The following is a 26,257-nucleotide window of genomic DNA, read 5'->3' on the forward strand; positions in this document are numbered from 1 at the left end:
GTGGCCATGCAGCTTAACTGCTCACCTGTTTCAGGATATTTTCATGTAAAAAAAATGTGTCAACTCATTCATGTTACTCCTGAAACTTACATGTATAAGCATTTCCATCTCTCACAATGAATCTGGTTTCCCAAAATATTTCTCTAATGTTACTATGGAAGTGTAATTATATATTCTATGTCTTTACTTTCTGATTATCGTAGTGAGCAGAAAGCAATAGATTGCATATTTTGACATCTGAACTGGTTGAACTTCCTTACTGTAACTGAACACCAGGAGAAAAGTCTTCAGCTTTTATAGGAGGTGCTAAATATACTGTTATCTAGCTCCACCTTGCAGTCTATTTTTAGAGCTAGTTATCTGGATAGTGCCAGGCTCAATGTACTTTGTGACTTTTGTTGTTTTAATCTGATAATAGGTTACTAGATCGATCCAAAGTTTCTAGTTATACAGGAATGTCAAGAGCACAAATACAAGGACATCATTGTATTTGTGGTTCCTGAGACAAATACTGGTTTAGATGCCAAAGAGAAGAGTTATAAGTATCAGGTTATGAGTTGAGTATCAGGTATCAGGTTATGAGGTTATCTCTCAAATTAGTGTGTTTAGGTCTGAAAAATGAACTCTAGATTTGCAAACACCACCTGTGAAGGATAATTAGACAACAAACAGCAACAGTAGTGACACCTACTTTTCTTTAGGAGTTTATCTTTTCCTGATGTGCAGTGTTTCTGAGTATGTGTTCTTTGATAATTAAACTCTCTTCATCCTGTGATGGTAATCAAGGTGGAAGCAGTTCAGTTTGTGAAGCTGAACCTGGGCCACAGCAAGTGCTGGCCATCTCATAAGATGCGGTCAAGGTTTTCTTTTCTGTCGTGATTTCCTTTTTTTGGTTTGTTTTGTAAATTGTCACCATGTATTCATTCTTGGTAATTTCCTGCTAGTTGCTAACTTTATCAATCTGACGTTTGGTGCTGAGCAGGTAGTATACAGTTGGTATATCAGAGCTATTTAGCTGAAAAGAGCTGCCTGCTGCGGCCAAAAACAAGATTAATGAGAATGGTGAACCAAAACAGTAAAGCTGGGGGTCATAAAAATGAAACATATGTGCTGAAAGACACTAAAAAGGCGTCAGACAGCTGAGATACTGCAAAGGAAAGAGGTTAGCTTACAGTTACTAGTGCTATTCAGAAGTAGACACAATGAAGCCAGGGATGACAGCTAACTTTCAGTTTGGTTTCCATAAATTACTGTGAACTCATGGTAGCCCGCAAGATCCAATAAAACTCACCAGCCTTTGGACTTTGGAGTCTAAAGTCAGCATTTTAGCCAGACTAATGTGCGGGCTCTACAGTATCTCATAAGCTACTACTGAGCTTTTGAAACAAGTTGGAGGGAAGATGTATCTTATAATTTCATGTATTTTTTTTTTCTTTTCTGTTTTATTGATTTGTTGTCTAGAACGTTATGTTTTGCACCACATAACCACCGTATCTGATCATTGGTCTGTATCTTGATGAAGTGTTGCAGTGACAAAGTCTCAACCTCTCATGTTGCACCACCCCTACTACACCAAAGTGTCTCTGAACATGTTACCCATAAGACATGTCACCTTAGATGGGTGGTCTTGCGTTTTTATTTCTACTTGCTCAAAGGAAGTCCTCACCACAGATACCTTTTCCACAAAGTGTTCTCTCAAAGTGTTGTTCACATACTTGCGTGAGAAATCTTTCAACACACAGGTCCTGTCAGCTCTGTCACCACCTGTTTAACAGCCCCCAACAAACGAACTCTACTTATCTTTTAAATAAATTGGGTCTCACTTTGCTTGTGGAAAGTAACAAAAACATACAATAAATAAATACAACAGTCCAGAGAATTTGTGTAATTGTTGCCATATAGCAGTGTTTATTGGGTTACATATCTCAGGAGGATATCTTTAATGTGCAGACAATGGACAAACATGACATACATCATTATCACAAACAGATTAAATAAATACAAATGTGCAGTACTTGATTTCATAGTGACCTCTGCTAAAATTGATAGCTTCACAAAAAAAATTGCATTAAAATATTATTCTGAGAATACACACCACCTCCCTGGAGATTCTCCTTTAAATGTTGATTGTGAGTCATCTGAGCTAAGAAAGACACTTCTCCAGTATCGAAGTATAACTGAGGTGCACTGCTGTCACACAAAATCTGCGTGTGAGTGTCTCAGCGAAACCTACGTCATAAAAAAGAACATGTGTAAAATTTTAATGATGTTTTAATGTCATTTTACCTTTATATAGTGCATGCACTATCTTGATATGACATCTTGATATGACGCTTTCTATGATAAGATGGTTTGACTGTGTGGTTAGTTTGCACTATGTGACAGGAAATGTGTTTGCCCTACACAGTGGCATTTCCAAGAAAGCAAACCTGGCCAGATGCCAACAATGTTCTGAGATAGAAGTTACATGTCCCAGATGTGAACGCACTGGTCCGCTCCAGCAGAGAAAATCTGAGTACCATCAGGATTTAAGGCCAAGTGTAGGACTCGATGTGAATGACCTGAAAAACCACAACAGCATTATTAACTTTTACATTCAAATATCTTTTTTGTCTTGCTGTCTTCACTACTGAAATACTGTAGTATTATTGAGTAATAAAGCAGTATTAAACTTCATATTGAGCAGTGATAAACACCTGTTTTTGTCTGATAGCTTTTGTGTCATATACATGTCAGAGTTTGTGTCACATCAAAAAGCACAGAGCGACACTAACCAGCATGCAAATCACACATTCACTGAACAGTAAATCATGAACAAATAGGAACGGCTTACAAATTGAGAGAGAGTCTCAAAGACTTTAACATTTAACATTGAGTTTTAAGGGTGTTTGAGGAGCAATATAGCTCAGCCATTTAAGTAGATAAATCACCAGCCTGGTTATGGTGTGCTTTAACGGCTGTTTGGAGAAACAACTGGCGAGATTAAAACTGTGGATGTCATCTTCCTGTGCCAAAGACAGAAAAATAGCACCAGAAAAATTGCTAAGAGAATGGTAACAAGCATGGAGGCACGCAATGGAGCTACTATACCGTACAGGTTGTTGGAAGACTTACAGAAATAACAACTCTCAAATCTGCATATTTCTTCGATCGATGTGAAAAGCATTAAGTTAACTGCTCCAACATCCACTACTGCAGCTTCTGTGTCATCTAAAAATGACGTTCATGACGTTGGTGGGACAGAAACTACTGACTGATTAGGTGAAAATGACCCCCCCCCCCCTTACCAAGCAAGAGGCGGTGGCCAAGATGAGTACGATATTAGACTGAAAAATGATGTGAAAGTGGTCCATTCAGTCTGATTTTCAGGCTAAAAATCACCTCCAGAGTAACTGCATTTTGTGAGTAAATGAATAAAACAACTGCTGAACATTTTAAATAATAAATGTCTTTTAAAATGCTTTTAAAGGATATTTAAACAACCTTTGTGACGCGCAGGTTTGAAGTCTTTCTTTGCCCACAATACCTCAGGAAATGTGACACTTCATATCCAGTGTTGTGGCTTCAAAGTTTCACATTGACTGGAGGCCCAGGACTCGAATGAGTCAGTACAAAATGGTGAATAAATATTTCAATGATAGATGACTGAACTGCAGCAATCACCAACTGTCACGCTGTTGCCGTTATATTACTATTACTCAGCACATATCATGATGCAATACTATACATTTATTCCTATACGGTTGTTATGAATGTGTTAAACAGACACTGTTGAGAGCTGTAGTTATAAATTATATTTCAGGTTCTCTCACCAGTGAGATGGTAGCTTGAGCTGAGTGAGGGAAACTCCCAGTCCCAGCAGATGACGTGGTGATGGGGCAGGCCATGACCTGTGACCAGGCGTCTCTTCTTATCTGCCCACCGTAGAGAGCAGATCTGCAATAGGAGTAATTGCACTGTTAAGTCAGCGGTGTTGTCTTTAATGTAAAAGCAATTAATTCACAGTTAAAATACTTTTTGAGTCTGAAGCACCTGAGAGTTTGTGTCAACAGAAGTAACACAAGTCCCTGATCGTGTGTCCCAGACTCTCAGCTCTCTATCTTTACATCCCCCTCCTGTAGCGATCATCTTTCTCTGCCATGGACACCAACCCATAGCCTGAACATACACACAGTGAATACACAAGCACACATACAACTGTCAGTAGATTGTTTGGTTGTTAAAGAAAACATCCGTGATTAAGTTGCAGGATCAACTAACAGCAGTTGTCAAACCTCAGAATAACAGTAGCTAAACCATAAATGTACCAACCAGCAGCATGCAACTCATGTTAGCATGAGCTAAAAGTATCACCATCAAGTCATAAAACACAATGCACAGTGGTTTACGATATATGAATGTGTCTATCATAAAAAATGCTTCACATGTCATCATCTGTGAACGATGCAGGTGTTTCTTTGTAAGTCAGACAAGTAACACATATCAATGACAAGAGTCATACAGTGCTGATGGTGTTTCATGGTTTTTACTATTATTTGTACTATTAAACCAATCACAGTGATCAAATTCACAACCCCTCCATGCATGATAAAGGTTGTTTTAGACATGCTTTAGACAAGCAGCACAATCCCCAAATTAAAGGATATATAACATGCTTTTTTGTGATTATCTGTCATTTATATACTGTTATGATGTTGGATGTCTATGTTAAACTTAATCACAGTTCCAAAACTAGAGGTGAATTAAAAAAATTCTCCCAAAAGCTGAACGCTCCATTTGCGAAGTTCCCTCTACTTCCACATCGAACTGGCATCAGATTGTTCACTCATGCCCACAAACGGCCATCCGTTCTGTAGCCTTTGTTGCTAAGGTTGTTCCATGGGTTGTTTGTGTTGTCCACTCTCATATTTCGGATCAGATTTGGGCTTGAAGCTTATGAGTTTGAGTCTGCCGAGAGGCAGCTTCCCAAAGCTAACCGGTCAGAATAGAGTGGGCTCATCAGGAGGGCGGCTTTAAAGAGAAAGGAGCTAAAACGGCTTGTTTCAGACAAAGGTTGAACTGAGGGGCTGCATAAATGGCCAGTGTAAGATAAATAAAGAGTTTTTTATAAACTGTAAATCATGCAAAGATATTCCAGTCAAGCCACATAATAAAAATATAGACCTGGATATGTACATATCATATCCTCTTTAAAACATGTAAATGGCCCCACACCATAGTAGTAGGTGGCATTTTCCTTCATTATGATGAACATGGACACTGTAATTTAATTTGAGGTAGCCAACATACACATACATTCCTACTCACAATACTTAAGATTTTTCCACCTGTAAAGCATTTTGTAGCTTATATTTTGTGCTGCACTGTTTAAATAATGTTTCCTTGCATGTACGTTCGGGCACCAAATGCGTATATTAGGTTTTCCAAAACTACAGTGTTCAGCTGTTTAAGTAAAAAATTAAACTATATATGCAGTATGTGAAGATTAACAAATGGGCTTATTGCTGAAAAGAGTCAGAAAATAAAGGATAACATGAAGTAACAGAGAATAAAGCCTGCATTATATTCAAAAACACAGTAGTGCTTTCATTTAAAGTCCCATCATGAAGCAAACACTGACCTTAACAGCGCTGGGCTGTTTCATTGTGGTGATTGGTTGATGTGACCCTGCGATGTCACTATCCCATATACGGAGGAGGCCGTCTGTGGAGCCGCTGCCCAGCCACTCATTACCTGGCGACCACTGCAGGCTGCAGAGACCCTCCTGCTGGACGGCCGCACCTACCAGAGCTGCTGGAGCTCGAGGGTCATGGTGATGGATATGTCCCAGCACAGAGCCGCTGTCAAATAGTGGAAAAATTATCCTTCCCTTTTTATACCAGTTACATTTCCTTTTGATGAAGAATTAAACAGATATTGATGTGAATGAAGTTTCTAGAGTTGAGAATGATACTGAAAATTCTTTCACTTTCGCTATAGTATATGGACAACACACACACACCAGTACCTGCTGAATAACTGCTGTTTCCAGGAAAGCGCTCTAACCACAGACAAGTGTGATGGCAGACACCTCATATTCTGCTTGTGTTCAACATCCCACAACTAAAGAGTCAAAGGGAGACAGAGACACCACAAACCGTCATTGTTCTGACTCAACTATGCACAGGCCCCCATACCACAGTTTCCACCCTCTACCAGCTCATTTACGCTAATCTCTAAAGCATTTACCCATATCTCCCCTCGCCTGGTGCCAATACAGAGAGCTCGGCCATCTCTGCTCCAGCACAGAGACGAGATAGATGATAGAGTCTGACGGCACAGTCGTCCTGGTTGCGGACTCGGGTCAAAATGTCCCACTAGAGCACGAGTTTCTGAATTCCAAAGGTAAACAGAAGAGCCCAGGGCTAATGCAATCATACCATTACAACTGCAGTCGAGAAGGTTAGAGTCTGAAAGGGAAGAGATGAGTAAGGACTAGAGGATACTACGTCAGATGAACCAAGTATTGACTGACAATTTGATACTGAATATTTCCAAGACTCAGAAACTGTATAGTGATGCTGGCTTTCTCTAGTATGTTCAATATATGGTACAAAAGGAATTCATAGACTTTTTGGGAAATACACTTCTTCTTTAGAAGTCATGTGCAGCAAGTGTGACCATTTGGGGTACACATAGGTTTTTCTTGTTGTTCCAGGATGATATTTGGTCAAAGTCAATGTAAAGCTTGTACACCTATTGATGCTTGGAATTAATTCATACATGCTTGGTCCTACAGTGGGTAAGAAACATTATGTCTATCTGCTTTTATCTCTTCAAAATGCTACTGCTTCTGCAGAAGGGAGAACATGTAAACACACAAACACAAAAAAAGATTGAGGAGTATAATCTGAATGACAGATGTGTCATGTTTGCCGCTTAAAGGCTGGCAATATTCTTTATTTTTATTATTGTAAACAAATCCCATGAATGAATTGATCTTTCTTACAAATATTGTCTCTTTAGCCAAAGGCTGATGTAGCTCACTGTTGTACAAAAACTATTAAAAAACACATCAGTGAGCTACAGACCAAAATGCAAAAATCTATAGTGTATAGCTTTAGGAAATTACTGAGCCTTTTTTAATGAAACTATATATTTATGCCCCCTTTCTAAAGATTTACTGCTTCAGTAAGCAGAACAGGCCTCGTCCTGAGAGCAATTAGCAGGGTGGGTGATTTGAAAAGTATTGAGATATGGTCTAACACATTAGTGGTTTTGGTCTTTTCATGCAGTTTCTTGACCATAGAAAGAATCACACCAGCTTTAACCTTTAAACACAGAAATAGAGAAAATAAGATGTATTTGAGAGTATTATGCAGGATGCGCATCTTCTCTTACAGTAGTCGTTCAGCAGCGATGGCGCTGCCAACTTCAACACTGACTTCCCTTGCAGACTCACTGAGGCCTTGTTCAGAGGGGCAAACGGCTGCAGATCACTTCTTATGTCATCATCAGAGCCTGCAATGGACAAATATGATATGATAAACATCAAAATACAGCTACATAAATACATACAGGCAGTTTCACATCCAAAGCAATACATCTTTGTTCTACCAATTTCTATGCGTTCACACTTCAAAAATGAAAGCTCTTTGTTGTGTCATTTGAAAACCAACACAAATACAGAGTTGCAGCAAACACCCACATTAAACTGTATTAGACACTCTGTCAGCTAAGTGGGCTTCATTACAGAGAAGTAATGGTTACTGGTCATCTGTCTGCTGCACTGAATCCAGGAGAGACACACACACCTCAGAAGACATAAAGGCTGAATAAAGCTGAAACCCTGAGCTGTGTATTGTTGTATTGTTGTAATGTAGAAGCCAGAACCCTTGACATTGTAAAGCACTCTTGGAATTCAATAAGTTATGTGATAATGTGTCTCAGAAAAAGAGTTGTCCTTTGGTGTCTTGGTTACAAAGACTTTGAAGGTCAGTAGGAAATGTTTAATCAAACTTACATATCTTCTGGTGTTCAAATGTCATATTCTTTGTACAAAATGTCTCCATGCTTCAATAAACTTTACAGGATGTTGCTCAGAAACATTTGTGTGTAAGCCATTCGTACTCATTTCCTGATATGACATAATATGGTAAAAGATCATCAATCATGTGTCTGTGTGTGTGTGTCTTAAGTATGTAGTGAAAAAACAGTCAAGCTGTACCAGTCTGTTGTGCAATTCCATGTCTTTGTAGTGCCGCTGTCCACACCCATCCCTGCAACAAAATAAATCATTTCCTTCTATTTAAGTCTTTTGTATGACGTGTACATTAATTCTTCAAACTCAGACATCTAATATGGAGATCTCATGACAGGTTCAATAGTCCTTTGTGCAAGATTTTGATCATGATTTTGTGACATAATGAAACTCATTAGGTAATATCTGGTATTATCCTCATTGTGCAGATTTTTTTTTTTTACCTTACATTATCTTATAACATTTCATATTTCACCTCAAGTGGTCTTGCATTAGGAAACTACAGACTAAAAACACATACATACTTTTCTCTGCTATTATCTTTAACTGAAACTTCCAGAAACAAAAAAACCTTAAGAAACCATATCCTGTGTAGTGTCTTTGATTTTCTCTTTTGTCACTCCTCTGCCCTCTTTTCTTGTGAGGCAGTTGACACAACAATTAAACTACAGTGACAAAGGAACAAACAAACCTGTTCTAGAGCATTTTCTGTGACGGGCCGTCCCCTGGCAGGGATGATGAGCGGTGTGTTCGGTGGTGTCACAGCGCTGCGGTGGGACCCGCCTCCCCCCAGTGTTGCCTCTGATGAAGCCCGATCATAACACAGAAAACATAACATTGGTCTCCATCACATCAGTCTACTGTCTCTGTGCGGAGAATCAGAAGCGATGATGACAAATAATAAAGGTGAGAGGGTTTTGTGGCTTTGAATCTCAGGGGAATACTTTGCCTTGAGTTATTTAGTAATGCAGTACATGTAATAATGCTATATATTCTAAAAACAAAAAAACAAGAACTCATAGACTGACTGAGTGGATTTTGGGGTCTATGCTGATACTAACTACTGACAATTCTGATCATAATACATCTTCTACCTTTAACTTTTGTACATATAAGTACATATACTTTAGCAGTAATCTCACAAAATTGGTCAACTAATAGCTGTGACAAAGATACATACTGAAATCAAGGTGCTCTATGGTTGAACCATAAATGTGTTACTATATGCGCAACACAGTCTGCGCAGCTGTGAAATGCAACACTGACAATTTAGGTGTTGCAAGGTGCTGTCCACGTGGAGTTTGAAGTTCACACCTTGTGCTTGCTGCCATCCACACAGTTGACCTTGAGCACGTTTTGTACTCTACTGCATTTTTTCATATCGTAAAGACCAAAACCTCCCACCACAAGAACAGGTTCTTCGTTCTTCTTGCAGCTGCGGCTGGCCTCATTCTCAAGGCCCGCATCTCACAAGGCACGTTACATTTAAGCAATTCTGTATTTATTATTTGTACATTTGCACATTGAACGTTTGCATATTCTCAGTCAATATATGTGCATTCCCTTCTCTTCATTTTAAACTCTAACAGCTCTTTTCAGGTTAGAATATATTTTACAATATATACTTTAGTGTAAGAGAATTACAATAAAGTATATTACTTGTGGTACTTGTTTTTTCTCTTATCTTGTATTTTTTTCAGTTATTATGCACCACAACACCAAGGCAAATGCCTTGTATGTGCAAACCTACTTGGCAATAAATCTGATTCTGATGTCAACTGGGAAAATTATATGATGTAAAAGATTTATCCTGTGAAAAGGCCTCTTATATATTGGTGGGGCACTAATTAAAGATCCCTTCCAGACATGTATTTAGACTTACAGTATAAAAATGCTCTGTTTGGAACAATAATGTGCATCTGATATGGTTTTTCCACAAAAAAAAATGTAATTACCATTTTAAAATCGTGAAAATGGCATCTATTCCTTCTCCCTCATTAAAAATCCAGAACCTATAAATATGCAAATGTTGTTCATTTCAAAAGTTTAACTACTGGACACAAGATGTCTCCTACTTCACTGTAAAGTCCATTATCAGTGTTGTGTATTGGAAAAGGATTGGCTTCCATACTAGTTGTAATGTCACAAATTCTGCCCGAAGGCCCACCCCTTAAAGTCAGATTTTCAGTGAGCACAGAGAAACTTTTCCTCTTCAGCAGATGAATATAGAAACAGCCTTTAAGTGTCAAATTCTGCACACACATCATTATGCACAGTGAAGCTTAAACATCCAACTGTAAGAACAAAAAGAAAAACACATGTTTGAGTGGAGGGGGACAAAATAAATATTCCTTTATGCCACCTAAAATAATAATGAAGTTGAATTAAAGATGCCTAAATACTTCTGGGGCCTTCATTTAAAGTGAGATGGTGAAAAACTGGTCTTTATGCATATAGTACAACTTTGTCAAAGAATAAAATTTGTACTTGCATGCAGCGCTGAATTAAATGTGATTATTTTCTATTTTCCTTCTCTGTACTCCTCAAAAATAGCAATCATTTAAAGGTGCTGTGTGTAGGATGTAGTGGCATCTAGTGGTGAGGTTGCAGATTGCAGCCAACTGATAACCCCTGTCCCTCACTCCTCGCACTCCTGTTCCCTATGTAGATATAAAGGGCTCATTCTAAAGTAACAAAAACACAACAATTCAAGTTTTCTGGTGATTACACACTAATTAAAACTTATTTATGAATATTATTTTTCATTTCTGCCAAATCCTTTCTGCTAGATGCCACCAAATTCTACACACTGCATCTTTAAAGTGACCACAAAGCTGAGTTTGGGTAATTTCTTGGTTTACTGATCACATCTTTGATGTGGTCACTGTTAGGAGTGTGAGATCAGTATCACAGACTATTTTCCTCCATGTTGTGGTTTGTTCTGAAAACAGTAGGCTACCTTTGTTTCCCTCTAGTCCTCTCTGTGCTGGTTCATGAGGTCTCTGTGGAGAGTCAAGCTCCAGTCTCTGGCAGACAGCATCAAACTCAAAGCCTGGTTCACACTGCCGCCCAGTGGACAGAGGTGTACTGGCAGCAGGACCCTCACTGCTGCTCCTCTGGATGATCCGCCTCCTGAACCGTTTGTATGACGCATGATGTGCATCGTTTTGTCCCTGAGAAGACAAAAAAACCCAAAAACCCAATGAATCAAACTATAAAAAAAGAAAAATAATATTATCAATCTAAATAGTATCAAAACACTGGAAACTGACACAATCTTCTTCAAACTTCAGACCTCATAACTTTCTCTGAGCACATACAAGTTTTTGAATGAGAAGTTGTGTTAATTTTGTCATGTGTCATAATCATGATCATTTGACAGATTATTTAGTACTTTAACTCATCCTGAAGTTTTCCATGTCAGAGTTTTTCAGCATAGAAGCAAGTCAGGTTTAACTGTCAGGAGTCATCGTTGTGTTTCTTTCGTCCCTCTACTTTTACAATGAGCGTTTTTTTGATTAGTTGACCTCATCTTAAAATAACACAGTACATAGTATTAAGTGGTAACTTTTTCATTTGCCACAATCTAGACTTGCACATTTGATGAATTACAGATACACTCTCTAAATAAGAAAATACTATATTTCATGATTTATTTCTTATGGCTTCACATGAACAAATGTATATATTCCTTATGTTTGCCATTGACAAAGAAATGAATATTATCCTACAGTGACCCCAGAGTGGGCTAACTCCCCGTTAGACCTTTCTAATAACAAACTGTTAAAAAAAAAACTCCAATAGCACAAACCCAAACAGACTACAGTGTTTGGTGGCTTCTAGGGTGTTTCAGACTGGTGTTTACTTGTTACTGAGAGGTTACCATGATGGTCAGGGTGGTTGCCACTGGTTGACTTTTGTATTTGAATTTCTCCAGACCTCTGTGAGCTCTAGAGAAATGTCATCTGGTTTAATGAGATTAGTGAGGCCTACAGGTTTCCAAATGCAAATGCCTGAATAATTATAGTAATAATATATGACCACACATTTTTATTTTTGAAAGGATGCACTAATTTTTGATGGCATCAATCTCTTTTTTCTATGGTGAATGTGCTTATATTGTCTGTCCCTTTGGACAAAAGCATGACAAATAGATTTCATATAATGTGATATGACTAAAATTGAGTGATCATTAATAATAGATTGATCTAGGAAAGTCCTCAGCTTTAGTTTGCTTTCATGCTGAGTGCTTTCTCACTTTATATTTGACTGGAAATTTTACCCAAAAGACACAACACGCAGCAACAGAAAGCACATTGTCACATTTATGTTGGCCTAGTTTGTTTGTTTTTTGTTACATGTAAAATGAAATTGGGAAGCTATATTTTAGGGGGAAATAGCTTTAATAGTGACCAAAGCTTTACTGATTACGCTTTTTGATTTGACTTTTGCTTGTGTACACATCTGTACTGTTTTTCCTTAGGGGACGTGTCTAGATGGTAACACTACCCCGATTTGCGAAACTCGCGTAATTTGTAGGCGTTATTCCTTCAATGTGCAATGTATTTGTTATTGTACAAAATAATTATGTTTTATGATGTGACAATGCTGTGGTTAAAGGTCTAGTTATGTTTAGGCACAAAAAAACACTTGGTTAGAGTTCAGGAAAGATCATGGTTTGGGTTAAAAATGATCACTCTCGCGAGATCTTTCGCAAAACTAGGGTTACCATCTAGACACGACCCTCCTCCGGTCCGCCGGTCCTTCCCCTAAGACTCTTGGCAGGAACCCCCGCCCGCTCCGGCCACGGTTCGTTCTTCCCCCTCCAAGATGGAGGCCTTAGGGGGCTACCCTGCCAAGTCCTCCAACCCAAAAGCGAAAAGGTTAACGGTTCTGTTGAGCATGACAGTCGGTGTTGGGTGTCTGTTCCTCCTGCAGACTCAGCTGTTGAAGCCGAGAAAACCGAAGGATTTTTATTCTTTCGATGTCAAAGACGCGAAGGGGAGGATGGTTTCTCTGGAGAAGTACCGAGGAAAAGTAGGTCCACATCATCAGCAATAATTTCCGAGTCTGAGAGGAAATCTGTACAAACTTTGACTAAGTTATCCAGTGTCGGTTAAAGGCGCTTTTCTGTGCAAAATATGTGTTTCTTGGAGCATTTAAAATGATTATATATACAGTGTAAACTATGTTGTTTTGCGTCTTCACAGGCTTCTCTGGTTGTAAACGTGGCGAGTCACAGCGAGCAGACGGAGACGAACTACAGGTCTCTGCAGGAGCTGCACAGAGAGCTGGGCACCTCTCACTTTAACGTCCTGGCCTTCCCCTGCGGCCAGTTCGGAGACACCGAGACCGGTACCAGCCGGGATATTGAGGCTTTCGCCAAGTCCACCTATGGTGTCACCTTCCCCTTCTTCAGCAAAATCAAAATAATGGGCTCAGAGGCTAACCCTGCCTTCAAGTTCCTCACAGGTAGACTCACACATCTGTCTGCACTACACCATGTTTTACAACAAAATATGGCTGCAAAGATATCTGTAGGGAAATTACACCATGACTATTATGTAAATCTATATCTTTATTTAATTAAGTGACTGTTTTGACTCCAGCATTGATTGATAAACTACAATCTGGACCTAACTTTGACTGAACCATATCTTTCCTAATAGGGCTGCAACTGATGTTATTTTTATGATCAAGTAATCTCTCAAATGATGAATCAACAATTTTTTTAGCCTATGAAATGTCTGCTTACTTACCCTGACCTGGGGCTAATAGCTGTTTATGATGAGTAAGTCTTGCAAATGTTTTATATTTCACTCATGAAGCTAAAGCTTCACCACAAAAGATAACTGTCACTGTCCCAAACAAAATACAACACAACACTCAATAGACCTGTGTAATTAGGCCTGCAACTTATGATGACAATTGATTTTATTCGTTATCAATTTATCTGCCGATTCATCTTTGCATGCCTATTTGGTCTGTAGAATGTTACAAAATAATGGAAAATGGCTGTTATAATTTTCCAGAGCCAAAGATGACGTCTTCAAATGTCTTGTTTTGTCTGATCGACAGTCTTAAACCAAAAAGTTTTCAATTTAGTGTCAATTTTGTAAACAAAAAGTTGAAACTAGTCAATTTTTGGCATTTTTGCTTTAAAAAATGACTAAACCAATTAATTGATTATGAAAATAGTTGCCAATTAATCGACTAATCGTTGTAGCTCTAAACATAATCGTGCTTCTCTGGAGAAAGAACAGCTTCTGTCTGGACTGTGTCGCTAAACTTAGATGTTTAAAAGTTGGCTTCTTTATCTGAGGACATGCACCTGAAAGAACACCTGCAGAAAAAAAAAAGTTGATTCCTGAGGTCACTTGGATGTAAGATCTGGTGATGATTTATACACACTGAATGGACTTTATTGACTAGTATGATTTTTGTGTAGTTCTTGCACCCAATCAGGGTTTAAATTTAGGTTTATACCTGTTAATAATGCAAAATTATACACCATATTTTAGTGTGATATCAATGTCAATGACTGAACTGTCACAAAGAACTGTTATAATATATGAATTTTATATGACTATTTGTACTGTCAGGCAATATAGATTAGTCACTAACACCATCTATAATATGGTAGCTATCACTTTAATATCTCTGGCTAGGATATTGTTGGCATTGTTACAATGACGTCTTGACCATATTGGATTATTGGACGATGTACAATATCTGTATTTCCAAATATAATTACAAATACCATTTTAGAAGATTTTATCTATATCGTCCACTCCTACTAAAGAGTAGCAAAATCGGTAGTTAATTATATAACAAAGATGCAAGTCATGACTTAGAGATACCCCCCAGATTATTATCTTGTTAATATCCATAAAATGATATGTACTCCTTCTCCTTCATTAAAAGTTAAAAGTATTTTAATGAATGTATGTCAACATGTTATTTTTCAGATTCTGTGAAGAAAATTCCAAAGTGGAACTTCTGGAAGTTTCTTGTGAACCCGGAGGGGAAAGTGGTCCGATTCTGGCGAGCTGACGAGCCCATGGAGAGCGTCCGCCAAGAGGTCTCGGCGCTGGTGCGAGAAATCATCCTAAAGAAACGGGTGGAGCTATGATGTAGCTTATTGATAGATACTGGACACACTGTGTCTGTCTTTCCTGTGCTTTGACAGCCAGGAATAACAGGACTCTGACTGAACTGTTGCCTACAGCGAGTGTGGTTGGGTGATGGATGAAAGGATCCACTAGTTTTAGCCCACAAAAGCAATGGAAGTCATGTGAGGATAGTCAGAAAGTGTGTTTGCGTTTGTGAGAGTGTGTGTGTAAGGTTATAAGGACCATCCCGTGGTTAATAATGACAATCATGATGAACATTCCTGTTAATGACCACTCCTGCCACTCAAGGATTGTTTAGCCATTGAAGTGTTGGATGCTTAGTTTGGCCTTTGTGTCCTTCTGTACCATCTATTCCAACTGTTTACATTAAAATGTTTGTATGGCATTCTGTATAACATAGTTGATTTTTATTATCTGACATAATATGTAACAGTTATTTAAAGGACAGGTTCATAATTTTTCAAGTCTGAGGGACAAGTGATGAGGGACAAAATCCACAAGTCTCCTTCTGTGCAAAAATGTATTTAAAATTTTATCTGAAGCTAATACGAAGCTTCAGCCATCCAAATGAGTCGAATCAAGTAGATGTCTTTCAGTGTTACAGTCTTTTTAGTGCCAAAGTTTTGTTACTAAACTTCCACCACAGCTCAACAGGGAAACACTGTCCAAGGAAATAAAAAGAGGGAATTTGATACTAAAAAGACTGTAAATGTGACAGATATCCACTTGATATGACTAACTCAGACTGCTGAAGCCTCAGATAAACTTTTAACATTAAAAGCACATTTGAAGGGGATCTTTTAATAGCCAGTATGAACAGGAGGAATGATTACAGCGGGCAAAACCTCTTTCAGTGTTTGTTTTTGCACCTTACTGTTGTTTTAAGAATCTTTTGTTCCTCTCAGTATGAACATGTAAAAAAGTGACGAATGGTCGCCAAAAACTGTTTCTTTGATCACATGTACAACAGGAGCTCTGAAACCCAGCCTGCTGTTTTTAATTGCTAGAAGTGAATGCTAATTGCAGATATCCCCCGCGTCGCTGGTGAGGATTAGATGGACAGTTGGAGGGCAGCAGCAGGTAAGCTGGCACACAAAGAATCAACCAGCTAACAAGACACTGCCTTCCAGCCGCCCACAATGAGAGCTGGGAAAAAAGATGTCTCCTTTTGTGATATCAGGAGGAGATAATTTCTCTAAATTGTTCTATTTTAGGGGATCCTGCTCTTTTTGACACTGGAAGCTCAGACAGACTTGAAAATATGCATAAAAGATCAGGAGCCAGTTGCACCAACTGTTCGTAGCTTAGTAGTAGCTTAGCCTAATTAATAACATAAATGTTAAGTGAAGATTTACACATCAGTAAATTAAAACCAATTTCAAAACACAAACAAGTTTTTATGTAGACATTAGTTGTTGCAAAATATTTACCTACCTACTAACAGTCAGGTGTCACTGTTGCGTTAGCTAGCTAAATGTACCAACTGACAAAGTTAACATTAGCTTGCTAATATCTGACCTGTTTAGATTGAAGAGTAAAAGATGTAATATGGAACATGGATGACATATCTGACCTCATATTTTTACATCACATTAAACAGAAAAACACAATATACCCCAAATTACAAAATCTTATGCCAGTAACGTTACACTAGCTAAATGACCAAATAACATTGGTTAGGTTAGCATAATCGGATATTTCCCTCTCATTGTAAACTGCATGAATACTAATCATTTTAAAACAGACACATTTCCAGGTATGCAGATATAAATGTGACTGGAAGTTAAGTTTATTTTCTCTTTTGGTCCCTAAAACTGATTTTTGATGCTATCTGTTTCTACATGGTTGCTTCTGATTGGATGGAGATGTTTCCTAGCAACTGTTGTATTCATTACTAAAATGTTTGCTGGAGACATTTCTGAAGTTTTAATGGTGCAACCTGATCAGTAGTTGGAAACTAGCTAGTTGTTACAAAGAACTTTACATACAAATTTTGCAATGCATTAACGAACAGTTGGTGCAACCCCGTCTAGATGCCTAAATTGGACAGTCTCTACTTCAAAATAACCTTTTGATTCACTGACATTTTCTCACCGAGTAGTGATTCATAAGTTCAGTTCAATGTAACTGTTAAGGTAGCAGAGCAGTGTGAGCTGGCTCAGGTAACGTCAGCTAACATTACACTGCCTCCCAACCAGTCACAACTCATAGGCTTATATGCAAATGCATGGATTCGACTATGTTGAACTCAGTGTTTATCATTGTGCTAAATGTAGGATTTCATCTTTTCCACAGCTACATTCATTTTCCTACCAACTTTATTCCACTCATGACCTTTTCTCTTTATAAATGAATGAAAACGTAATATGTGGCCGGATCTGCAGTCGTTGCATTTGAAGTCAGTTGGTCGCAGCAGTGAGGAGTGTAGCTGACAGCTGTCAATCAGATAACACAGCCAGCAGCAATACACTGCCACACTGTCACCACCAGCTCACAGGCTGGAGGGGAAAGGATGCAGCCACCAAGATTTGCCTGAAAGTCAATTTTGTGATGCAGTTTTATTTCCCTTCTTACCTTGAACGAGCAGTGTCTCCTCTTTCCTACAAAATCTCTCAGCATTCTTCTCATATTGTCCTGAACATGAAAACAATCAAAGACGTTAGTTAAGATGATGCTCATCATTATCAAGAATACCTTTCTCTGCTTTTAAATAATTATTCAGCAAGTTGGGGATTATTCTGTTAATATTATAATGAGCAGCAGTTGTTATTTTATCAACCTGTAGCACTAAAACTGTATTTTTGCCATATGCTGTTGTTAAAGTGTTATACCAAAGAGACACAGACATGTGTTTAGAGTTTGAAGTGGTTGCCTGGTTGCAGCAGCAACAGCAACAGGCCATACAGTACATGACAGTAGGAAAGCTACCTGTTAGGCTGTTTTATAATATTATTTTTAAAAAAAAGAAACGCTCACCCACTCATTTGAATCACCACCTGTGAATTTCAGTCGCATCTTCAGTTTCCTTTACTTCAGAAAAACACCGTTGTCCTTCCCTCTCAGCCAGGTTGAGGAGGCTGATAGTCATGCCTGGTGCACCTGTTGATCCTCTCCTGACCGGGCTCTGCTCCTAAATACTCTCCCCGGGCGGACGGTGGAGCGGGAAGTAACATCCTCTTCTCTGCCATTGGCGGTCAGGTGGAGGGTTTTTTTTTTTTTTTTTAATTTTATCAAGCACTCCTGTTCTGGGATTCCCTCCGCGTCGTGGTTTCTAGGCACAGTAAAAAAAAAAGAGCAACGCGGCAATGTTTCAAAGCTGGAGGCGGCAACGTTATCAGTAAAAAAAAAGCAGACAAGGACACTTTTATTTCCATAGACTGGTGTCAGTTTACATAGCTTACAATGGAACAAAATTAACCTATATTATCGTTTAATTGAAGAAAATAAACTCATTATTTCTCATTAATGATGATAATTAGGCCTATTGTGTGTGACATGGAGGTTTATGTTGCATATTTTAAACACAGGCAAAGGAGAGCATAAAGACATTTAGCCTAAAGGGAAATAAGTTGAGATAAATATTTAAAAAGCAATATGAAGGGAAATAAAGTCTTAATAATTAAAACAAATGTTTTAATTATTATTACTAATCCCATTATTATTCTTTATAATAAATAATGTAATAATAATAGTGCCAATATATTCTATTGGTGATAAATAGAAAAAAACTTTACAATCCAAATGATATAGGCTAAAAAGCATTTGATTCAAGAGTTTGCACACATTTTTAATTTGATTTTATTGAAGCTTATTTTATATTTATTGTCAAGTAAAATATTCCGCTCAACAGTATAAGCGTGTTTTGCGGGTACAGGCCGTGTATCCGCGGGCCATACCGTTTAATGATGAGCTGCTGTGGCGCTAAGTGGGCCGAACGGCGCGAGGAGCAGGCGCACGTTCCTGCCACCTGCCACTTCCATATGCGCTCGCCCACACCATTTACACACCCTGAGCTCGAGCTTGAGCCCGAGCTCGGCACTGTGCGACAGGTGCGTGCTCCCAGTGACACGCAGTGGCCGACACATGCTGACAGAGCTCCTGCGGTGAGGAGCAGCAGGCTGCCATATGCAGACCTGCAGACGAATAATAGACATGAAGAGCTGAGTTTACCTTCAGTTTATCCACAACTAATAACCACTTTTAACTTTTGACCCATGACTTGGTCATATAGCCTATCATTTTGGCCCAGCCTATTATTTTTATTAGCCTATTATTTTGACTGTGTTGGTCATAGCCTATTATTTTGGCATTTAGCAGGTCATTAATTAGACACTGTTGTGTACATTTGATGTTTTTACATACATTAAATCCAGTTTATTATGGGGTATTTTGTTTGTAGCTCTTTTGTACGAGTTGTTTTTATTGTCTGGAGTCTGCTTTACATTGGCTTCATAATAGAAAAGGCCCAGAAACTATATCTTAATTTTGTTTAGGTTATATTTGCCCAGAAGCTTTGCCCACATCATTCCACAGGAGAAATAAATAAATGTTTTTTTTTAACCATTCTCTTTCCCGCGGTACTCGGTCTGGTTTGCACCCTCCCTCCAGGTTTGGCTTGTGTCACCCTAGAAACTCATTGTGTCTGTATTTTCCTTTCCCCTCCCGCATTGTCCCCCGCAGTTTGGCGGTAGCTTAACCGGTCAAATGTGTCACAGCCAGCTTAAACAAAGCTCCGCGCCTGCTCTAGCCAGCCCTGCTGGTCGATGACAAACGGATTTGTTTGCAGTAAAAGTGGCTGAAGGCGCGCCTGGGTGTCGAGCTAAGCTGACGCGAGGGTTCATACGGTTATATGAGGGGTTGAGGGTTTGACAACAAGGGTCCTGTTTGCTTTACGTTGGCAGCAGGAATTTAAATTGTTAACGGTAGAAGCCAATAGAGTCATTGTTAGCCCGGCATGGTACCTGTGAAAGGTGTCCTAACACTGCAGAGACATCATTTAAAATTAGTTTCAATCATTTATCCTGAGGATGATATTTCATAGAGCCAAATTAGATTTCGTATAACAATCTATAGCACACTCAATCATTCAACCAACCAATCAGACAGTCAGTCAATTATTCAATGCCTGGGTTGATCACACTCTCCTCTCACATTGACCTACAATTAAATGCTAAATCAGGGATTACCACAACAAAACCACAATGCAAATCACTGAGAACTGTAACAATCCATGTCACATGCAGTTTTACAAACTGTCACACTTTCAGTTTGTTTTTAGTATTTCCCACCATGTCAACCCATAGCAGTGTTTAAGCGTTTTAGTGTTTTAAAAATGAGTGTGCAAATTAAAGGACATGTTCAAAATTTTTCAACCTTGTCCTAAAACAACAGTCAGGTGCTCAAATGAACACTGAAATAGTTTTTTCTTGCCATAATCATTCTTCCTGTTCATACTGACCATTAGAAGATCCCTTCATAATGCACTTATAATGTAAGTGATGGGGGCCAAAATCCACAGTCCTCGTTCTTTTAAAATGTATTTAAAAGTGAATCTGAAGATAATATGAAGCTTCAGTGTCCAAATGATTAAAATCAAGTAGGAATCTTTCAACATCACAGTGTTTTTTACAGCCAAAGTCTCTCTTTTATACAGGGAAACACTGTCCAAGGAAACAAAAAGAGGGAATGTGATGCTTAAAAGGTTAAATGTGGCAAATATCCACTTGATATGATGAAGTCAGACTGCTGAAGCCTCATATAAGCTTCAGATAAATTTTTAATCGGATATTTGCACAAAATTAATGAAAAATAAGTTACCTTAGCAGTGCATAATTTGCGGTATTATGTGTGTCAGTTGTTTATAGAGGAAAAATAGTAAGGAAGCTCTATTTCAATGTGCAATGAATCTGATGTTTCCTTGTTTCAACTGCATGAAAGCATGCACTAATGCAGCAGAATTATTACTTTTGGAGAGACCGTGCACAGAATATTTCTTAGCAATGTGCATTAGAGTGAGATGAACATCTTCAGTTTAGAGGGCAAGATTAAGATTTGTGGAGCAGATGAGGAGGTGATGCTAGTGTAGTTAAAAAATAAAACAGGAGGTTCAAAAATGTATCCATGTCTGTATCATAAATTAATAGACAGAAATGCATGTCACTCCAGAACGCAATTATTTATTCATCTGTTGTCTTTTGTGTTGTGTTAGATGTTGTCTTAATGTATAATGAACTGATCTTACTTTAACGCATTTTATTTTCTTTAGATTGTGGATTCTGGTTCTGACAGCTTGTTGACATGTCTCAATATAAAAGATAACTAAGAAATTACATGTGTAGTTACATATAATCCAGTCCAGTCCATATAGTCCAGTCCAGTCTGATCAATGTTATTATGCTAAAGTGCAGAGTAGTTTTAAATTCAGAATCCAAAGTTCTCAACGATTAACGTAAGGCCTGTGTTAATCTACTCATTTGGCTTCCATCTCATTGGCAGCGTCTTCTTATCTTCATTTGTGTTGTTAAATCGAGTGACAGGAGCAGAAGTACTGTAATGTGTCTCTGGTTTTGAGGTTGCAGTGCTGCCTTCACTGCTCTAAAGCAAACAAACTCAGGTTTGGGAAGTTTAAACAGGTGTCTGATCTGATGTCTGACATTGTCCTCTGGACCGGTCTACCTCACACAAACCCACTTTCCCAAAGGTCAGAAGGTCACATCCTGTTCAGATAAGTTCAGCTCATCATCTTGTTTCGATTTCCTCTGTTTTTATTTCTTATCCAAGTTTATAAATCTATAATTCTTAAGAAACACTTTTTTCCACTGAGATGTACTGTTTATACAGTTATGGTGGTACCAGCATGGTTTAGAAGACCAACAAGTCATGCAATTTGGGAAAAAAAGTCAAGTTTAATTTTCAAAAACAAGGATACAAACAAGGATGTTGACTGCAATGCATCAAGACTTAGTGGTCTTTCTCAGAGCCACACAGACACACAAAAGGAAAGGAAGTCCCTGCTGCTTAAAGAAGGTCACGGGGTTACATTTGTTTCACTGCTCAAACAAGCAAAGTTCACGCTGAAAACAGTTTCTTTTCTTTTGTTTATACGTCACCTAAATCCTCTTAAAATACCTCCAGGGGCCAAGTCAACTTTAAAAACATTTATTTGCAAACTTGTAAACCATTTTTATTTTTCAAAACAAATACATATAGTGAGGTGTAAAAATAAACCTGGCATTGCTATGTGTATTATTTGGCTAGTTCATTACATTTTGAGGCATGTAAACAGAAACACAATGTAAACAACAGCTCAGGCAGTATTATTTCCTTTGTTAGGCACCACCTCTGACTGATTAGCTTCCAAGCTACCTGAGGAAGACATCATTTAATCATTTACAGATATCACTATAGATTATGAGTTAAGCATTAACATCAGTTGCCCACCCACCCTTCCTTCCAGTCTTGACTGGACCTATGGCACCTTCAGACGGCCAGTAACAGTAAGGACGTTTATGATGCTGTCTTTTATATTTTATGTCCCCGGTTTCAGCTGTGGTTGGGAACCCAGCGAAAGCGGTATCCTCCTTGATTATTCCTGGAGGTAAAGGCATGACCGTGAGGAAACACCTGGGTCCTTATTGTGCAGTGTTCTCTAATAGATGTTCGGAAAGATGAGACACTCTCTCCAGCCTCTGCTCCATCGGTCCTCATGCTGCCGTCTTTGCACACAGAAGTCTGTAGGCCTGAGAATGAACCGTACATGCGTATGGTGTCTGAGCCCTGCTGCAGTCTTGTCCCAGTGGCGGTGCTGTGCAGGACGGCATTGCAGCGTGTGCTGATGTCCCTCAGCATGTCCTCCACTGAGTCGGGCTCTGTTTCACATCCATCGTCCAGACGCTGCCGCTTGCAGGGACTCAGTGAAGTTTTATCACCACAAGGCATCACTGGTTCTCTTACATTTGGATCTCTGACAGTCATCAGTTTCTGAGAGAACACAAAAGAAAACCCATAGAAATAAAGATTAGGCATGTGTGACATATAGGCATCAGCATGTCCCTGCAGAGGTTTTATTGTATCCATGATGATGATGATGTTACAATCATGCCTCATTTTAAGTACTCACTTCCAGCACTGAGGCCAGATGCTTTGCTCGGCAGGCCAGCTGCTTGAGGTGAAGGTTTCTCTCCTGAAGGGATTCAATCTCTTCCTGTTTTCTGTGTAGAGTCTCATGGAGCTGCAGACAAACAGAGCGACACATCTGTTCAGTTATGTTGACTGAGAACGCATCTCTCAGAGTTTATCATTCTTCCTTTAACGATAATATTAATAAAACATTTTTTTTATAGAACGGTTTTCAACTCAAAGACACTTTACATAGATTAAAAGGATTATAAAAAACAACAACAACAAAAAAACAACACACATACCTTGAGGTTTTCATGTACATCACCTTTTTGTTTGAATATGCAGTTACTTAAAATGTAGCTTTATCACAAACTCCACTTCTGGTGCCATTTACTTAAAAAAAATTAACCAAAGAATTACATGTTTCACTGGTTCACACAAACTTTCCAGTACAGATCTTTAAACCCAACTGTGCATTGTCAGCCTCATTTTGGAGATATGAAGCTTTGACGCCAAGCAGTGAATGACCAAAAATGTTAATTAACTTGTCAAAGGCCACTAGCAGGGCTTTGGAATTTCTTGTATAACTATATTAAATCCAAAACATCACTACTACATAATTTAGAGCCATCATAACACAAATCACACATAAATATTGCCTCGTACACCACAGTCCATCAGAAAAGAAACAAGATTTTCAGACAGAACACGTCCCATAAATCTGAAAGATTTACCTGATTATTGACTTCCATGGAATGCCCCAACACCCCGCCTTGATAGTGGGCAATGCCCCTCCAGAGAGCTCCATCCTGGGCAGGTGGGTTGCCTATCTCTGTGGATGAGTTAACCAGGCTGTCCTCTGGAGAGAAGTCCCTCTGAGGAGTGAGAGGAGGTATGATGCAGCCCTGAAATGGTACCAGTGCAGCTGGAGACAGACTGCTCTCCAGTGTGGCAGGAGAATCTGACAGAGGAGACAAACTGCAGGTCAGTCAACATGTCTTTGGAGGATTGACAATAATGATGATGATGATTATTATTATAGTAGAAGCGGTGATATACTATACTTTACTATAACCTTAAGTTTGGTTTTCTCACCTGCCATGAAATCCAGCGCATAATCTCCAAAGTCGTGGCCATCAGCATCAGATTCATTCACCTGTGGGGAAGTAAAATAGTCGATTAAAAGACAATTTAAAACAAAAATCACTCGGCAAAGAAATCATAACTTCTCCGGACCCATGAGCTCTACCTGAAAATCCCTGAAGTACCAAGCAGGGTAGTGTGGCTTTATGGCAGAATATGTATTGATGCTCATTTCACCGAGTGTGCGTAATGTGTTTTGGGCGCACGGTGAGTTGTGCCAAAAAACTTGTGAGGTCCAGCCAATTAGCAGGTAGCCTGCGTGTCATGAGTAAACTACAATCTCATTCGTGCAGAATTCCAGCGCACCATGTCAAACATTAACAGCATGAGAGCGATGAACTGCAGATGCACTGATTTCCCCCCCCCTCTCTCTCTCTCTCCCTCTCTCTCTCTCTCTCTCTCTCTCTCTCTCTCTCTCTCTCTCTATCTCTCTCTCTCTATCTATCTATCTATCTATCTGGTAGACGTAAACAGCCAGGTGAACAAAAACATCACAAATGAAAAACAAAACATTTCCTCCCGGTGCTGACGAGTTTTTTCCTCACCTGAGAGCCGAGGGAGTCGCTCTCTCTTCTCACCACAGACGCGCAGTCTTCCAAATCATCCCATGCAATTGTTGAAAAAGCTGCAACACATGAGAAGTGTGTAATGACACACGCCGTCGTTTGTACATACATGCTTAAAGTTTTAGTGCATGAAGGAAGTTCACAAAGTTCAACCAGATGTCACAGATGCGCACCTTGTTCAATGATGCAGGGCAGCTCGACGTACACAGTGACAGGACTGCTGCTTCTGGGCACCAGCACTTTATCCTGCAAGTATAGGAAGTCTCTTAATATCCAGCTAAACAGAGTTACATTGTGTGCACAACTACATTGTGTTTTTTTTTTTTTTATCAAGGGACACTTCATACCTTTTTGGCTGCTGTGGCTCTCATTGCCTGTTGGCCCATTTGGTTGGGACAGATGGCACCAGACACCTTTCTGTCTCTTTGCATCTTCATCCGTTCTGCTCTGTCTGCAGAAGTAAAGGCTCATGGTTTGATTTAGAGCTGATATAGTCGACATTCTCCCGGTTTGTGTCTCTCCGTGCCGCGGCATCATAGTTTTGGCCCAATCAAATGCACTTATTTGGTCTCCAGGGAATGACAGCGTCCTCGGAGATTAAATTGGTGCAGACTAACGGTTTTTCTGGTCTGAAGTGGAAAGTGGTACCGCGCATAACGGCGCCATTACAGCAGGTGCTCTCTACGTCAGACATGCCCTCCCTCTGCCTGCGGCCAAATATTCCCTGCGCCCTGCTAGAGGCGCATGTAGAGCCTGACACGGCTCCTTACAACCGTGTGTATGTTGTATTATAACCCCCCTTTGTCTTCACCTGCATATACATTCAGACCAGGCTGTTAACAGAACAGTCGAGAGTGTGTTTAGGCGAAGTGACTTATAAAATCACAGTAAATCACCGCCACACGTGGCTCTATTGCTCAAGGACTCGAGACTTTTATTTATTTATTATGATTTCATTTTATATTATCACCAATAATGCTTTATTTGTTATTTTCTCGGGGATGGTGGTCTCGCAGCTGCCATAGCACCGTGTGCGTAATTTCCATTAAACTGTGCGTAAAATACCTACCCAAATTAGGTCAAGGCCCGTCTCCAGTCTAAACATTTAGAGCGAAGTGGAAAAGGAAAAGGGTAATTACAGCAGACAGCTCAGTAAACACCAGTGACAAATGCCTCTATTAGTAAACAAACAAGAGTAAGTCTACTCGACCCTTAACGCTGAATGCACCTGTGTGGTCGACACTGTGTCAGCAGGTCGAGCTGCCACGCGTAAT

At 39.2% G+C, this 26,257-nt stretch overlaps 3 protein-coding genes across 3 annotated transcripts; 1 reads left to right on the plus strand and 2 right to left on the minus strand.

The window, feature by feature from the left end:
* Positions 1-2,299: 2,299 nt before the first annotated feature.
* On the minus strand, positions 2,300-18,425 carry LOC122999658 (cell division cycle protein 20 homolog B-like). The gene is made up of 12 exons (XM_044376761.1): positions 18,130-18,425; positions 17,728-17,787; positions 10,980-11,193; positions 8,712-8,821; positions 8,207-8,258; positions 7,381-7,500; positions 6,229-6,449; positions 6,008-6,102; positions 5,621-5,840; positions 4,033-4,158; positions 3,813-3,936; positions 2,300-2,561 (listed from the first exon to the last, which is right to left on the minus strand). The coding sequence occupies exons 1-12, from the start codon at positions 18,166-18,168 to the stop codon at positions 2,464-2,466; spliced, it is 1,479 nt and encodes a 492-aa protein (XP_044232696.1). The 5' UTR covers positions 18,169-18,425; the 3' UTR covers positions 2,300-2,463.
* gpx8 (glutathione peroxidase 8 (putative)) lies at positions 12,715-15,545 on the plus strand. The gene is made up of 3 exons (XM_044376749.1): positions 12,715-13,057; positions 13,231-13,492; positions 14,989-15,545. Exons 1-3 carry the CDS (start codon positions 12,851-12,853, stop codon positions 15,150-15,152), a joined length of 633 nt encoding a protein of 210 aa, XP_044232684.1. The 5' UTR covers positions 12,715-12,850; the 3' UTR covers positions 15,153-15,545.
* Positions 18,426-22,088: 3,663 nt separating the features above from the next.
* On the minus strand, positions 22,089-24,589 carry LOC122969969 (multicilin). Its single transcript, XM_044336032.1, has 5 exons — positions 24,524-24,589; positions 24,370-24,430; positions 24,009-24,235; positions 23,273-23,383; positions 22,089-23,133 (listed from the first exon to the last, which is right to left on the minus strand). Exons 1-5 carry the CDS (start codon positions 24,587-24,589, stop codon positions 22,696-22,698), a joined length of 903 nt encoding a protein of 300 aa, XP_044191967.1. The 3' UTR covers positions 22,089-22,695.
* Between the last annotated feature and the right edge of the window lie 1,668 nt (positions 24,590-26,257).

This window comes from Thunnus albacares, chromosome 2 (assembly GCF_914725855.1).
Source record: "Thunnus albacares chromosome 2, fThuAlb1.1, whole genome shotgun sequence".
Lineage (NCBI taxonomy): Eukaryota > Metazoa > Chordata > Actinopteri > Scombriformes > Scombridae > Thunnus > Thunnus albacares.